Raw genomic sequence first — 16,434 nt, forward strand, 5'->3', positions numbered from 1 at the left:
AACTGAGATTAGGAAAGAAAAGGCTTATGAAGTTTCATGCTTGAGTGAAGCACCTATATGTCTGTTTCTGAGGCAGAACTAAGGGGAGGAAAACCCAGCCCCAAACCAAAAAGCCCTCTCCAGCTGCTTTTCACGGAGTGCCTGGTGTTGCAAGCAAAATTCACAAGCTTTAGTACTGGCCAAGGATTAGTAGGCCGTGACTAGAAGCCTATTCTTCTGATGGGCTAGTCACAAATGGCAAGGCTCCCATGCAGCCCTGGGCCCAGTGACAAAGTTAAAGTAGAAGATGATTGCAGGAAGTTGCTCTTGAGCTGACAGCTGTACCATCTGGTACTCTGCATTTCTGTGGCTGTCAAAAAGATATTTTGGAAAGGAAATCACCTCTCCCTAACTCTCCAGATGTGCATACATCCATATGCACCAGCATCCAGAATTCATTGTTCCCTCTCTGAAGACCAAAATATAATGTGCTGATAATTGAATTGACAGATAAAAGCAAGACATCTTATTGAAAGAAGAGCCCTGAGTATGCAGGTGTAGTGAATGCCAAGTGTTGATGAAGCTTAGGGGACTAGGTAGGAATGTGTCATGGGGTAAATAGAGTAATAGGGGTTGGATAGGAAAGAAAATGAACTATTGAAAAGGAAAGGAGCTCATACAGGTGGTAAAAAAAAGGATACAAACAGAACTCCTGTATTTTCAGTGTGTCTGTGTGAGGAAAAGGAAGCAGCTTGGGCCAGATAAAAGAAATTAATTAAAAGGAAAACTTTGGCTATGCTTTTACTTTTAAGCTTGGATAACCTATCAAAAATAATGCTAGTGTTATTAATTAAAGGAAAATCTGTTAATTGTTTGTAGAATCATGTGATACTGTAATTCTTTAGGAATGTTTGTGAAGTGTCTAATAGATTCACTAAAAGCAATTGGAAATTTTTCAAAATTGCAAGAGTAACTATCAGCTCTGTGCTTGGGATGCCCCCTGAACACAAGACACCCCTAAATCTCTCCTGATTTCATTAAGGTTGCTCTCACTAGTCACCAGATAAAACTCTTTTCATTGTGTGGTAGTGCCCCTTGGACAACCAATATAACTGTGTATTTGTGGGCAAAAAGATGGCTCCATATGTAGTTCCAAATGAAGGTCAGTAGAGATCAAGCATGTGACAGCTACTTGCAATTCTGAAAAAACTGCCATGGGACATTTTTAATCATTATGATTAAGAAAGGGTGAAAAAAAATTAACAAAATCCACCTATACCAAAAATGTTACCCCTGCTCTCCAGTGTATGCATTCTATAGTCTCATTGTATATTTTGGCACCTTCATTTATACTATTGATGCTGAGATGGAATTCCAACACATCCTGTGTTGGTTTGGAAATCATTAGAACTTGTATCAGCACTTTCAAGAATACCCATGAGTATGCAAAGAACTGAAGTATATATTTGCAATTTAAACAGGTAACATTTTGCTGAGAGAGACTCAGAAAACTTGTTTCCTTAGATAAGCACAGATCACTGAAGTTTTCATACGTGTTTTTGTGCACACTCTTTGATGAATTCTTGTATGGCTGATTGTGAAAGTAAGTATGGTTCTCTCTCTTTGCCTCGTGAAACTGATTTTATAAAATCTGGGTTTTCCTTCTCTGTCATCTTGAATTTACCCAATTTTAGGAATACAGTAAAAGCTGTAGTGTGGGTAGGGCTGTTTGATGAGTTCCAACACTGATTTATTGAAAATACAATGTTTTGAAACCTGTTCTAGAGTTATTTTGCTCTAAGCAGGCGTTAAATTTTTATAGAGTTTTTTTTCCCTTTTGGCCCCAATACTGAGGTCTCATGTAAACCAAGCAGAATGCTTCCTGTTGTTTTCTGATAAAAAGTGCACTTCCATTCATTGTTTCCATGCAATTTCCTATCTTTCTGTGGTAAAGAGGGGTAAATCTGAGACAGTTTATGGGCTACCTCTAGGGAAAATAGGCTTTTACAATATGAAGTTTGAATGTTTTTGGGAATAATGAACAAGGAATGTTAGAAATAGTTTGTGTTTGTTAATTTCTTCCTCTTCACACAATCACTTCACTGAAGACAAGTTCATCCATTAACAGTAATGAAAATTGAATGCTAAATTTTCTTCTGTTAAGGCACAATGTTTCTTTGTGTTTTAGGTACTGCTTGTTATCTGAAATAATTTTGTATGCTTTACAGTCTTGATAAAAGTTTGTGATTCAAGTCAGGCATTTCTGAAATACAGCCATGCCTGGTGGGCAGGGAAACCCTTAGTCTAACACTGGACAATGTTTAAAAAAGAATGGGTGCTTCATGGGACAGAAGATCTGTGCAAGAGGATCATCTGCGTTTGATTTTTAGACTAATTGCGTGAAATGGGTTTTTTAATACTACTTGAGGATAATAAAGGGAAAAAGTCAACAAGCCTTTTTGAAACATTGTTGGACCACTTTATTTTCAGTTCTTTGATATGGAAACCAGAAATTGTGCTTTCTGGATGTGTTTAAATGAAAGTCAGTGCATACATGCTGTTCAGTTTGTGAGGATTGAAAAGATGCTTTTATGTTAGTGAAAACGTTTTCCAAATACTGGCTTGGGAGAAAGAATGAGAAGAGAGAGTAAGAGCATATGTGGATGAGTTTGCACATTCAGGCATGGAAAAATACTAGAGAGGAGTTCCTGTAAGCAATGTTTTGCTGCAAACCTCAAGAGAAGGTAGGGCTCTGACAGTACTTCTGGTCAGAAAGAAGTACCGCAGAGGTTACATAAAATGTAGCTCTGTGGTAGAGTACATCTGCTTTTGAAAGACTTCTTTGTTTTCCAGGTGCAGATGTTTGTTTTCTAAGATTATGCCTTATGGGTAGCAACGTCTTGAGATTGTGTTCAGCGGATGTTAAACCAAATAGTTTTTTCATTCATTGCTGTTTCTGTTTAATCAGCTTAATATGTGTATAAACAAGACACCTGGATTTTCTTTTGTTAGACAAGATAGCTAATTGGTTGACATTGCCTATGTTTGCCTTGCTTGCTTAGATATTGAAATAGAGTTTTGCTGTATAACAAATGAATATAACTTTAAAATTTGCAATTTTTCATGAAGTGGGTAGTTTAGGTTTAAATCATAATTTTTAAGTAGCAGTACTTTACTACAGCAGTTGAGTTTTATTTGATAGTTAACCTTTCCAATTAAACTTGCATTGGTTTTATGTCCGTATCAGGACATAAGATCAATAGAAGCTATTTTTCAAAAAGTGAAAGAAGCAATTTCTCCTTTAAAAATGTAATTTGAATATTTTCCTACATGGAAAAAACTGTGAGGTCCATGCAGGTAACACTTGAAATTAGATCATCTCTGCTAAACAGGGATAAACCTTGTGCTTTTACCAGTGGCTGGAGCCATGGGAGTGGATGTTTTGCAACACATTCACCAGAGAGGCATAAAAAATTATTTTGCTTAGACGAAGAAGCCAGCAGCAGGAGTTTGTACCAAGCATAACAGCAACCTAAAAAAGTGCGGGGCATGTCATCTGAATGATTCCCAGTGAGCAGGCTTTAGGCTAGATTTTACTGTGAATTACAGAAATGTCTTGAAAAGCTGCAGAAAATAGAAGATCAAAAGACATGGCAGATTAAGTGTAATCTAATGTGTTGAAATGTCTGAACAGTTTGGTCCATACATGGAATAAATCTGGGCAGAGTTGATAATAGTGGAATGGGAATTAGCTGGGGGATAATGGTTAGGGATAGACAGCACATGGAGCAAGGGTCTAATTGAATGTAGCATTAGCACCAGATGTCAGTGTGAAGGTGAAGAATGCGTTAATGCATAGTTCCAGAGAATTTTCTTTTCTTCCTTGAAGAAAAGGGAAGGATGCAGGGATGGTGTCCTGGAGTTGCTGGAGGTCAGTGAGCTTGGTGCACTGGAATGGGAAACTTCTGCTGAGTTTTTGCAAAAGCACATATTTTTAGTTAGTACAGCTTGTATGTTTTAACTCCTTTTACAACCAAATATTGCCACCTGTACTGGATGTTTCTTCAGGATATATTTTTTCTCTTCTCAGTAGAAGTTTTATAGCTTATTCAATTCAAATAGATCTCTGTGGAGTTTGGTATCTTGGGTATTTTGGTTGGTTTGTTTTTTCAAAATAGCCAAAATTAGTACATGTTCATGAATCTTCTCCCTGCAGTTTTAAACCTCTCAGCCTTGCCCCAATGATGATTCAGTCAAAAGTAGCCCTACCATGAAAAATATGCACTAGATATGACACTAAAAGAGCTCCCTGAAAATCAAGGACCTGAAGGGGAATGTGTAGATTTACACAAATACAAGATGCTTTAGACAGTTATCTTCTCTAGTTTTCCACCAGTATGAAGGTCTGATATTCTCTACCTTGCATCTTTCTTATGGTGATCACACTTATTCAGAGAGGAAAATCATGTAATCCAGGATCAGTCTTGGACAGCCCAGCTCCTTGTGGTTGCTGATCATCGTGGAGGTGTGTCTCCTATTCATGAGCAGCGACACTGAGATTTCCTCTATGCTGTTGTCCCCTGACACAAAGCCATGTAATATTTCCTACCATCTGATCTTTTTTATCTCTCAAGGCTGCTTGCCAGAATGAACTAGTCCTGAGCACTGATGTCTTACTCAAGTGCTTTCTTAGGAGTGTGAAACTGTTTTTTTATGGTCATCTGTACTAAAAAATGCTCTTCATATTAGTAGTGGAGGTTGTTCATTATCCTCTATATTCAAATTATTAGAAATTTGGCTTTCCAGGTGGTCTTCTGTGAAGGGGTGTGCTGGAAGGAATTTAGTATTTACTGTTAGAGAGACACTTATACTAAATAAGTAGTAATGACTAACATTTTCTCTGGGAGTGATCTGTGTCACTTCTCTCTGTAAATTCTTTCTTGACTCAACTCTTGTGTATATTTTTTGGTATAAATTCTTCCTTCAATGAGAAACCCTTTATGAGAAGAGGGTTATGTAGGTAGTAACAATTGCTCCATGTAGAACAGTGGCCCTTTGCCCATGAACTTGTATCTTTAGAAATGAGTGGTGAAGATCATGGGAAGAAGCTAGTGCTGAGTCTTGCTCAGGTGTTCTGTGAAGCTTTTTAGTTCAAGAGAAAATTATTTCCCTTCTCTGATGTCATTCAAAAGTAGGTTTGTTTCTGCCATCATTGTCACTAAGAGATTTAAGAGAATGCCCTTAAATTAACCTACTCTAGAAGGATTTTTGTGAAAGTTTGTCATTTTGATGTGTCCAAATCTCTGCATTAGTGCCTTTATGCCTTTCAGCATAAAGTGATGAATTCTAGCAAGATCTGCAGTAATTTATATTACTTTGTACCTGACAGCATAGAGATACCTTGTGTTCCTCAAGTCTGGATTCTGATTTTTTTGTTTTTATATATAATAATGAGATTAATGTCATTCCCTTATTCAACAATCAATTACAGTAAACCTGTCCTTCTTCTGAGGAGTGTTCTATCCCACTGGTGTGGGTTGTACCCTCTTCTGTGGCATATGGGAGCCATGCTAATATGCTGTGGAGCCCCCAGCACAGATTCATGCAATTTGTGGGAGCTGCTTGCGCTTTTCAGCTGCCAACACTGCAGAAATCACCATGGAAATACAACAGAAAGTACATTACCCTTTACTATTTGAATAAAATCAATCACAGTTATGAGTTGATCTTGGGTTGTTGTGTTATCCCCCTTAGTCTTACTCCCATTTCTGCTGCCTTCTTATAGCAGAACACATGTTACTCATTAGTAGCAAGGATGACATGGGAGAGAAGAATGTTGAAGTTTTATTGAATATGTTCCAGATGGATACAGCTACACAGTATCAAACAAGGTTGGGTCTGCACTGATTTCCTTTAAAATACTAATTGGAAGTGAAAGATAATTTAATACTCAACAAATCTCTAGAATTCTGAATTCACTAAACATTTGCAATAAACATTATATTGTAAAATATATACCTAATAATTTGTTCTTACAAAACTACCTAACCTGCTTTCTGTCCTCTAAAGGCATTAAGCAACTAAAATTTGATTGGGGTAGGAGCCAGGATTTGCTAACAAGATTAAGTGCTTACATGCTCCAAAGTTAAACAAAAGCCCAAGGATGGCTGTGTGTACGCACTTAAGTTCTCAGCAGAGAAGGTACTAAAGGCTTGTGACCACACTAGGATGGATAAACTGGAAGATATCTTTGACCTCTTAAGTGCTTTGGTGGGGATGGAGACGCAGGAGAATATCTGTACGTATTTAGAGCTGATAAGGCAATCTTAATGTGTTAATTGGATGTTTGTAATAATGAATTTTGGTAGGATGTTGGTGTCACTGATGCAGGTGAGGTTGGCAGGAACAGGGTGTGAGGCTGGAATGGGAAACTGGCAAAGCCTCATCCTGGGGTTTGTTGAGGGCAGAGCAACAGTAAAGCCCAGGTAGGATAAGGCTGTGGTTTCATGTTGGCTTTCAAATATAAGTAGGTAGTGTGGAGATGATAAACCATCAGATTAGTAGTGTTCTAAGGAAGACTTTGGGGTTTTTTTCAGAGTGGTAAATAAGCATTTTTTAGGATTTAAACTACATAGAGGAAGTAGCTGGCTTTCTGGTCAGAGAAAAGTGGCAGGAAGGAAGGAAGATTAATATGAAAAATCTGTGAGGGAGCCAAAAGTTAATTTGGACAGAGGAGAGCTCTTGCAGCTCCCACTGGAGTGACAGTGCCTTGTAGCAGCATCCACCTTTGAGTAGGGCAGATCTGCAGGTGCAGTAGGGAGAGATGGAAAGAAATGTGGTTCATGAATGTTGAGAAAGTAGCTCCAGCATTGCTGTGGTGCACACAGTGTAAGAATAGACTAAAGTACAGCATAAATGCAGAGGAAGTGGCAGAAGGAGCTCCCTTGTGCCATTTACAGGCTGAGCATTCAGTGGACTTTGTGATCCAGAAATAAGTTTTCCTTTCAGTTGGTGCTGCCTCCAGGCATACCGCTGTAAGTGGGCATGGCACTACACCCAGGTTAGTGGTTGGGCGGATGTGAACATCAGTGCATGAGGATTGTGGTTGGATATTGCTGTGAAGAGATACGGTGATTGGGAGAATCTTGAGTTGCTGGGAAGGGCAGTACGGATCCAGGACATACCTACTCAGGCACCTGTGTGAAACTTGCAAAAATGTGACAGCTGGAATAACCTCTTAGCTATCCCCATGACATGCCTTCTGTGGTTTGATTGCTGCATCCTCCAGCTACTCCAGTCGTTGGCTCAAATTTCTGCAGCTATATCCCTTTCTCTTATGAGGCTGGTCTGAAAGCAGTTCTATCAAAGACAGTAATTCCCTCAAAACATTGGTTTCTTGGACTGAGTGGCTTAGAGCAGCTCTGTGCACCCCTTCCCTCCAAAGAGAGCTGACAGAGGGGACATGTCCCAGGCTGCTGGAGTGTGCAGGCAAAGGCTGAGCAGCAGCACCGCTGGAACAGTGGACCTACAGCAGTAAGCTGTGCTCAGGACTGGCACAGCACATGGGCTCGCTGCCAGCAGGGTGATGGGATTTCTGCTGGAGATCCGGCCCCCACCCAGCCAGGGTGGAGTGCAGACAGAATGGGCATGCCTCGTTCTGCCCGTCCCTGTGCAGATAAGCTCAGCTGCACACGGTTATCCAGGATGTGAACTTCTGCTCCCTCCGGGACTGTTTCCATCTTGCATGTTGAACAAAACAGAGGGATTTCTTAATGTGCATTTGAGATGCCAGCAAAGGAGGCAGTTACAGCCTGAACTAAACAGTCACAATCATCAGGGTGTGGGGCAAGTCCAGATGTCTTCTACTCTAGTGTATTAAATTTGTTCAGAGTAAATACCAGATGAAGGCTGGAGGGGAGGATTCATAGATGTCCTGCATGGGAATAGGTGTTCACAAGGAAATCACAAGGGAGGTATTTGCTCTTTCTCCTGAAACTTTGCTAAGTAAAGTATACATTTTTTGTCAGCAATTCCATTTCTGGTTTGGTTCAGTCTTGCACCTTGTTCTTTGTGTGTGTGTGTGTGTTACGACTGAAACTTCTTAACCACCAATTCCATTCTGACCGACAAGAAACAATTCAATGAACAAGTGCTCCTTTCCAAGCCCAAGAAATGTTTGTGGAGTTTAGAGAAGTGTGTTGTGCAGGTTGTATGACATGGTGTGCTGTAGGACTTACACATCAGTGGCTGGGTTAATTGATGAGTAGGTTCTCTGATGCACTCTTGTACATCAGGAAAAGGGGCCTCTCTACTGGTTGTGTTACTGTTACAAATTCTAAATATTTCTTCAACTGTTAAAAAGGGAAACTTGTTAATGGATTTTTTTTTTCTTAAATTTTGAGTATCATTGCTTGGACTGGTTGCATTTTCTATGTGTATTCTTTAAAAGGAGTTTAAAAAAACCCAGAAAACCTCAAGTCCTCCAAGCTGGTGGTCAGTGCTACTGCCAAGCTCCTCATTTAGAGAGAAGAAAGTTTGTTTATCCTCTGTACCCCAAGCACAGGCATGCGTAATTTATGCCTTGAGCATTGCTTTTACAAATATTCCTGCTCTGTGGGAGCTCATAGGATATGCACTATGCACTGGTGGGTTTCAGGAACGGCCCCTTTGTGGCCCAAGGCACTGCAGAAATCTCCCTGTGCTCGAGGGCTTTGCTTTTTCCAGTCTGGTTTAAGACAGTTTCTGACTTTTAAGTAAATGGCCAACCACAAACTGTATTTTGAAAGAACCATGGTTTTAACCAGCAAAGTGTAGGTCAGCGCTAATATAATTCGACATAAGTGTATGCACCAGTGTCAGATCATCTCCAGTGCTACAATAGCTGGCTTTAGACTTGACAAAACCAGATAGCGCTCTTCCATTTAATCAGTTGAGGATTTTATTTTGAACTTCTTTCAAAGGAAGGATTTTACTTCAATTGCAGATGTACATAATCTGGAAAAAAAAATATGCTTCTACCTTGTATTTCTCTTTTATGCCTGGCAGCCTCTGAACTGACTGGTTTATGTGAGTCTAATTCTTATCTGAATGACTGGTGCAAATTAGGGGTTAAATCAATTACGTTCTCCTGTGACCTTCTGCATCAAAAACATACATGTATCTGTTACTGTCAGGGTGGGCTTGAGCCATTTTGGAAAAGCAGGGCTGCTTTTCATAAATATTTGTCTTGATTTAGTTTCCTGGGATATAGTTTAAATGTAAACTGCTCAGTATGCTTCAGCTTTTGTGCTATCTTGCTCTATCATATCACACGGTCTCACATACTATATAAGAGTATGGCACTACATCATGCTGTGGTGATTATTTGAAAGGGTGTACACTCTGTTTTGGACCAGATAACTGTTATCAGTGCAGATAATTGCTGTCAGACACAAAATAGACTCAGTAAACAAACATTTCATTTTATCATGTGACAGATGCCTGCTGTTTTGTACAATGTATTTGAATGATGTTCACTATAAATCAGCACTGCTTCAAAAGCAACAAATTGAACTTGCCCAAATCCTTTCTGACATAATTACCTTACTGGTAGATACTAACTTTTCATTGCTATATACACATGATTGCATTTAGAGTGTTTGCAGATAAGTGTTTGACATAAACATCTAAGACAGTCCAATTCCCGTGACCGCCATCACTGGTGGTTTTTATTGTTTGTTTTTTCGGGGGGCATTTTTGGGGCGGTTGACTTTGGTTAAGGGTTTTTTTTTTATTTGGTTTGGTTTTTGTTTTTATTTTGGGGGGTTTTTTTATGTTTTGGGGTTTTTTTACTTTTTTTTTTTCTCTCTGTTTTCCTCCCAGGTAAAGAAAATAATACCTTCAGTTTCGGAATTCATACTTGAAAATTTAGACTTTCAGAGAGAAATGAACCAATGAATTGGCATATTCAGGACAACTTAGAAGGGCAATGAGAATGAAAGTCTTAATTTTGTGGAGAGTGAACACAAAGCTTCTGCTTGTGTTCCTGTGTATTTTCAGAACAAATTTATATTTGACAAATATAAATGATGTATTGCTTTTTTTTCTCCTAATGATGTGTGTCTTTGTCTTTCTCTGCAGGTCCTGTGCCCCAGAGGGATTGTGTCTTATCGCCTGTTAACAATTCGCACCCAGTCCATGCCTTGTTGGAAAGCTTTACAGTCTTATCTGGCTGTGCAAGCCGGGGCACGACAAGCCTGCCCCAAGAGGTGCACATCCTCAATCTCAGAAACCCCAAGGAGGGTCTTGGCCATCATGAAAGAGAGGTAAAGGGGAAATTACTTTTTCTCCAGATCCCTGGTGAGAAGTATGTCTGCAAATGGGTTTATTATACATTAATTTTGCTGCATAAAGTTATTTCTGAATTGCCACCAAAGTACCACAAAGGACGATGTACAATTTGCACGGAGACTGTCCACCTATGCTTTGCATGTCATATGAATAAACTGCTTCCATACCTAGCCAACCTCTTCATTATCTTTCACAACCACAAAGGTTGTACTTAAAAAAGGCAGGGGGTGGGCAAAGGAAATAAGAAACAGATTTGGATCTCAAACAGACCTTTGCAGAATTGCCTGTCTTCAAAGGCAGATCATTTACCTAAATGTGTTGTAAATTAACATGAATACCTTTGGATCCCTGCCATGACCCCTATAAACAAATACTGAAGTTCAGATTCTTTAATAGAGCCTTAATGCTTCACTGAGGGGGGACTGCTGTATAGAAAGCAAGTGTTGCTGACTATGGTAGTCTTATTTATTATCTTATTATATTATCTTATTGCTTATTTATGTGTGCTGCACTTGGAGGGACTGGCAAAAACTTCAGCTATTATTTAGAATTTAGCTATTTATTTAGAATAAAATTTTTGATGTAAAATTGTGCCGTACTGTTGTTTACTCTCAAAACACATCAAAACAGAGGGCCAAAGTGCGAAGAAATCATTGCATGCCATAACAGATGAGCCTTTTAGTTCATAGTCTTACAATATTACACACACAAATGCTTAGTGCTGTGTCCTGTGAGAGTAATGTGTGTGTACACAGAGAGTTTGTAATGAGAGAACAAAGATGATGAGCTAACAGGGAGAAGCTTAGGAAAAGAGGGTCTAAATCAGTGCTGAACTTTCAAGTGGCATCTTTTATAGTGATTAAAATAAAGGTAGATTCTCTTGGCCAGAACCAGTCTTTCCACTGACTTCAGTATCAGCCTTGTTGTGTTTGTGGTGACTTCAGCTCAGGGTGTATTGTATCCATGAGACTTCAGCTGTTGTGTTAATTTTCAGTATATTTACGGTCTTAAATGTCTAGTTTATGATGAGAAAAATTAGTTACAGTTTTTTCAGTAGATATCTCATTGTCTTTCATAAATCAAAATTGTCAGATCTTTTACTGTCATGAGATGAATAGAAAAATTATACTTTTTTGGTGGGACTATGAATGAGGAACAGATATTTTTATATTTGGAGGGGGGTAGTGGTGGTGCGGGGGGTTGTTTTGGGATTTTGTTTTGTTTTGGTGTTTTTAAAGCCTTTCTCAGTATACCAGGCACTGGGTTATCAACCTGATAAATGCACTCTGAATGACTGAAAAAAGTGTAGGTACGATCAGTTCTCTGGAATGAAGACCAAATTGTAGGGCTTTTTGGTTTTCTGTGGGTTTTGTGGTTGTTGCTGGGGGGGTGGGGTTGTTTGGTTTGTTGGTTTGGTTTTTTTGAGCATAGTTTCCAAAGAGAATTAAATAGCTGTATGTGATTCTGCTACTGATTTTTCAGTGCTTCTCTCACCTCCCAAGAAACTTTAAATCCATTGCTAAGTCATAATCAAATTTGTTATGAATAAATCTCACAAGGTAACCACAAATTTTATGGAAAGCAGGCAGAAGAGTGCCCGCATTATGGGGACGTGGTACTGGGGGAACTTGTAACTTCTTGGTTACTGAAGGGTGCCCAGGGCTGGGATGAAACAAGCTGCAGCTGGAGCTTGTAGGTCCCGAGAGAGCAGCATGACTCAAGTACTGAGTGCGCATTTGCACAAGCCCAAATTTCCTTCTGGGCCTCTGCCAGTGCCTCTGGCGCTCCTTGCGCGACGCAGCGCTTTGCGCAATGCTGTGCGCACGGCGTGAGCGAGTCACACGTGCATGGGGATGCAGGCTGGACCCCACTGCCTGATCAGCGTGACACAACAACAGAATTAGATAATTGGCTTTGAGAGAAATACATGCTGGCTAGCAGAAAGAGGCTCCTTGTGCCTTGTCTACCATCTACTGTGCTTATGTTAAGAAAGCAGTTTGCCCTGTCTTGTCTGTGTGCCTTGGTATACTGAAGTGTAGGGCACGGAATAGATTTCAGCATTTGGAGCCTTGAGCCTCCTTCTCCTGTTTCCTGAGCAATTTCCAGTCACAGCCCTTGGAGATGGCTGCTCTAAAAATGTACAGGAAGCTGGAGCAAGGGTTGCTGGCAACAGTGTTGGGCAAAAGAGCGTAAACAACTTGGAAAGATCAGATTTTACTTATAGGATCAGACTCAGAGAACAAAGCAGAGCAAATGTTATCTTTTCCACTATTGTAGAAACCAACTCCAAGTGGCCCTTTGTCTAAAAGTAGAATGTACCCATCACCTTAAGTTGCGTGAGCTTGATTTACAGCTGAGGTATTTCCTGTTGCCTGCAAATGCTGATAGCAAAGCCAGAGATCTGTTTGTCATGTAGTATTTCCAGTAGACTCCAGAATAAAACTAGTAGTTTTGTTTGACAGCACATTACTTAGATTTAGCAACGTGTTTAAAATAAATCACGTATTTGTTCGGAGGTTGGCTGAAGTTCTGATAATATGGAATGCAAGATCTAAAAATCTTTAAGTGAAGGCTTGCTTTGGGGGAGGAGGTCGGGTTATTTTGTTTTTAACCTGCACTGTGCTAGAATGCTGCTAAATTACACATTCCTTACTCGCTGGGAGGAGTGTAAACTTCCCCTAGCAAATTCCTTGGAGAGTTCATGCATTAAACATACTTGTACAGTTATCATGGTTCTCATAAATATGCAACATATGTGTATGCATTAATTTAACTCACTTTGACACTCGTGTAGAATATAGAGACAACAAGCATTTTCAAATTTAAACATAGGAGGGGTGGCTGATGAGGGGGAGGGCATGGCTTCTGTAACACAGGCAGGCTTTTCAGTAAGGGTTAGTAAGATTCGGGTGCTTTTCCTTCCTGATAAACTGGGAAAAAGAAGACAACAGACAGACTGGAAATGTATGGGATTATGTATTCTGAGAAGTCTTTGCAAAACTGAATCAGTAGTTTACCACTTCTGTGTTAAAGCAGAATTCTGGTAAATGTAAGATCATATCATGAAATGCTGTTATCACATTTATGATCTTCAAGGAATTTGTTTGTATTTTACTTCATTAATCCCACTGGGGCGAAATCTTGTATGTTGAGACTAGAAATATCTTCTTTCTTCAAGTAAGAACTCCCGAAGTTCCAATCTTTTTCAAGTATTTCTTAGAAATGTCTTTTATCACAATTCATATTTGGCCATGCTTTATCATAGGAAATAGAATACGGGTGCATGTAATAGCCTCAAGTGTTTATATTGAACTTGGCAAGAAAAATGCAAGCCTTTTTTGTTTGTTTTATTTGATCAAATATTCCTGGGGAAGTGAGTGCGTGTGTGCATTTCTGTACTGATCTGGGTCTCAGCTGAATGCCAGGAACTACTGAACTCTTACAATAACTTTCTCTTTGGCTTTGGGTATCTTCACTGCTTCAGTTTCTCAGTTTTTAGAAAGGAGATAGTTGCTTCCTCATGGAACTGTTTGCTCTGGGGAAGAGTTATTGTTTGCAGAGTCACTTGGAAACTCTAGAAATTTGCACCAGAAAAATGTGTATAGAAGATCATAAAAATTATTTTAAGATAGAAGTTGCTCTAGGTATATTATCAAGTCCTAAATTAATGGAGGATCTTTTCTTATGCCTGTTGGTTGGATTTTCCTGTGCTGCTTCAAGCACACAGTCACAATTGGAATAGTTAAAGGGAGAGAGGAGGGGCATATAAAATTAATCTCATGTGAATACTTAGGATTGAATACATATGAATACATGGAATCAGAGTTCCTGGCAATGGATTCACTATTGTTTTCATTGACATCCTCATCCTCAAAGACTTTAAGATATTAGGCCTGATACAGATGTTTAACATGTGTTAGATGAAATGAAGGCAGGAAAACTAAGGACTTGTCTTTATTTTTATAATTTTGAGTAACACCACTGAGGCTGTAATAATTTGACATACCTTTTTCCCCACTGTTGAATCAGTGCTACTTGGTAAAAAGTTAATAATAATAACTTTAAAAATTCCCTTTGAGAGTAAACATGATATTAAAATGACTGTTAGCTCCTGGAATGGGCTAATTATAATAGGCTGAATTCAGGATAATTTTTCTGTGCCACAGTGTTTTTGATTTTTTTTGAACTTTGAAGATCTGGGTGATAAAGGTGTTGAAAACCTAGTTCATTTTGCCTATTATGCTACATATTTACTGTATTTCCCAGTGTGTTTGTTTTAATTTTTTCAGAAGTTTAATACTACAACAGCCTTACCCAAGGCTATGTCAGGGAAAAATGTTTTGTTTAATGCTCAGCCATCCAGAGATCCAGGAACAGCCTTGAGATTCAGCTCAGATAAAGGGGCCACTTTCTGGGCGTATTTAAAACATGCTGACCTGCAGCACCAGAGCCATGGTCAGAGGGGGCCTGGAGGTCATGTGCTGACAGCAGGCAGGAAGGGAATTCAAGATTTGTTACTTGACAGCTGGAGTTTGTGAGGATTTTGTTACCTATTCATTTGCTTGAATAGGTATACAATGCTGCATATGGGTATATTTTGTACTTCTGGTAGGTCAAAGGCCTTTACTTTGAAGAAAAATAGTTGCTTCTTTAGAAGAAGAAGCTTTGAGAGATAAAACAAAGAACTGTGCCTCTGCCAAGGTTCAGGCCAAATCTGAACTTTGCAAGGGTATTTTCCTTTTCTTGCCTTTACTTTCTGACCACCTTAGCTTAGCAGCAGTAGTGGATCTCTAGCTAGAGCAGCAGACTTGCATGTTTCAATGCAAGTATGTTCAGGCATTTTGAACCTTCAGCCTCTTCAGCTTGCCAGCTCTCCTGTTGTGCTAAGCCCATCAAGGTCAACTCAATCATAACTTCTTGTTCCTTGATGATGTGTGGTTCATGAAGTTGTGCAGAGACAATATAATCAGTCACACTGGGTGTACAGAATAACAATGGAAAATTAGTTTGGCCACCTGCAAGCCTCTTTGTCAAATTTGAGGTTGACTACTGCTTTTTATTGTAATCATTTTGCATGGTGTTTTGTGAGAGAAGGGTGCCACCTAGAAAGATTGAGATTGGGAAGTCCAGATGAATTACTGCTTCCACCAGTGCTCTGTGCCAGTGAGGTCTCAGAGTCAAGCTGTGAGTGATGCCATGGTAAATGTACTCCAGGAACACCCTATATTTGTTGCTTGGAAAGCAGGAGTTCCTCATCACATGCATCTTTGCTCCTGGGTAATTTCCAAAGCTTGCCCACAGCTTGTGGTAGCTCCACATGAGCTCACCAGGGTGGTTTCGCAGGCTGCCCCCTTTATGTACAGCCATGCCCAAGAGCCCAGCTGGAGTACTGGACTGAATCAGTAAAAAAGTACATGATAGACCTTATAAAGCCTTAAGAATAGCAGCAGCATGCGCCATAGAAATTGTAGTCATTCAGTGCCTGTCTCAGATAACTCTGTATCTGCTGAAAACTGCAACTCCTGCGCAGCTGATACATTAAAATTACGCTGATGTCTTAATTACCTTCATGATGAACATGGCACTGCCATATCTTTAAGAAGCAGAGTTTGCTTGTTGTCTGAAAATGCTTTTCCCTCTTCTCTTGGTTAGCTCTTTGAGGCATTTGTGCTCACATAGAATCCCACTTTTTAAAATGTGTTTTTTTATCTTGTTTGTCTGCACTGCAGTCTTTGCACGTTGTTTTTAGCCAGTTCAGGATTTGCTGGTCATTGGATTTGGCAGTCCTTTCAAGTTCTGCCCACCAGAGCTGCCAGAGGAAGTCCTGTGTTGGCCAGAGGAGCCTGTTTGTACAGAGCTCTGTGTCCTGCAGGAGCGTGGCTTGACGCGTGTCTGCCCTTAAAGAGGCAGCAGTGACATCTCATGACTTGGAAAGTGCTGTGCAAACCCTCGGTATTTTCCGTTTTTAGAAATGGGACTGTTTGCTGTGTGCAGAAAGTGAGCCCTGTTCTCAGCTGAGAGAGCTGTGTGGAGCGGTGTCTGAAGCCATGCCAAGGCCTACCACAGAACGCTTACGGGTTCAGAAGGAAAAATGTCAGTATGAGTTTTATGACTCCATACAGTTTT

At 39.8% G+C, this 16,434-nt stretch overlaps 1 protein-coding gene across 2 annotated transcripts in view; it reads left to right on the forward strand.

Moving 5' to 3' along the window:
- TGFBR3 (transforming growth factor beta receptor 3) overlaps nt 1-16,434 on the forward strand; it is a 114,909-nt gene that overhangs the window by 35,253 nt on the left and 63,222 nt on the right. For both annotated transcript variants that reach the window (XM_086901975.1, XM_086901976.1), the window contains exon 3: nt 10,099-10,283. In XM_086901975.1, coding sequence (XP_086758101.1) covers nt 10,099-10,283 — 185 coding nt within the window. The remainder of the gene's footprint in view (nt 1-10,098; nt 10,284-16,434) is intronic.

Source organism: Cyanistes caeruleus, chromosome 9 (assembly GCF_971803275.1).
Source record: "Cyanistes caeruleus chromosome 9, bCyaCae1.hap1.1, whole genome shotgun sequence".
Lineage (NCBI taxonomy): Eukaryota > Metazoa > Chordata > Aves > Passeriformes > Paridae > Cyanistes > Cyanistes caeruleus.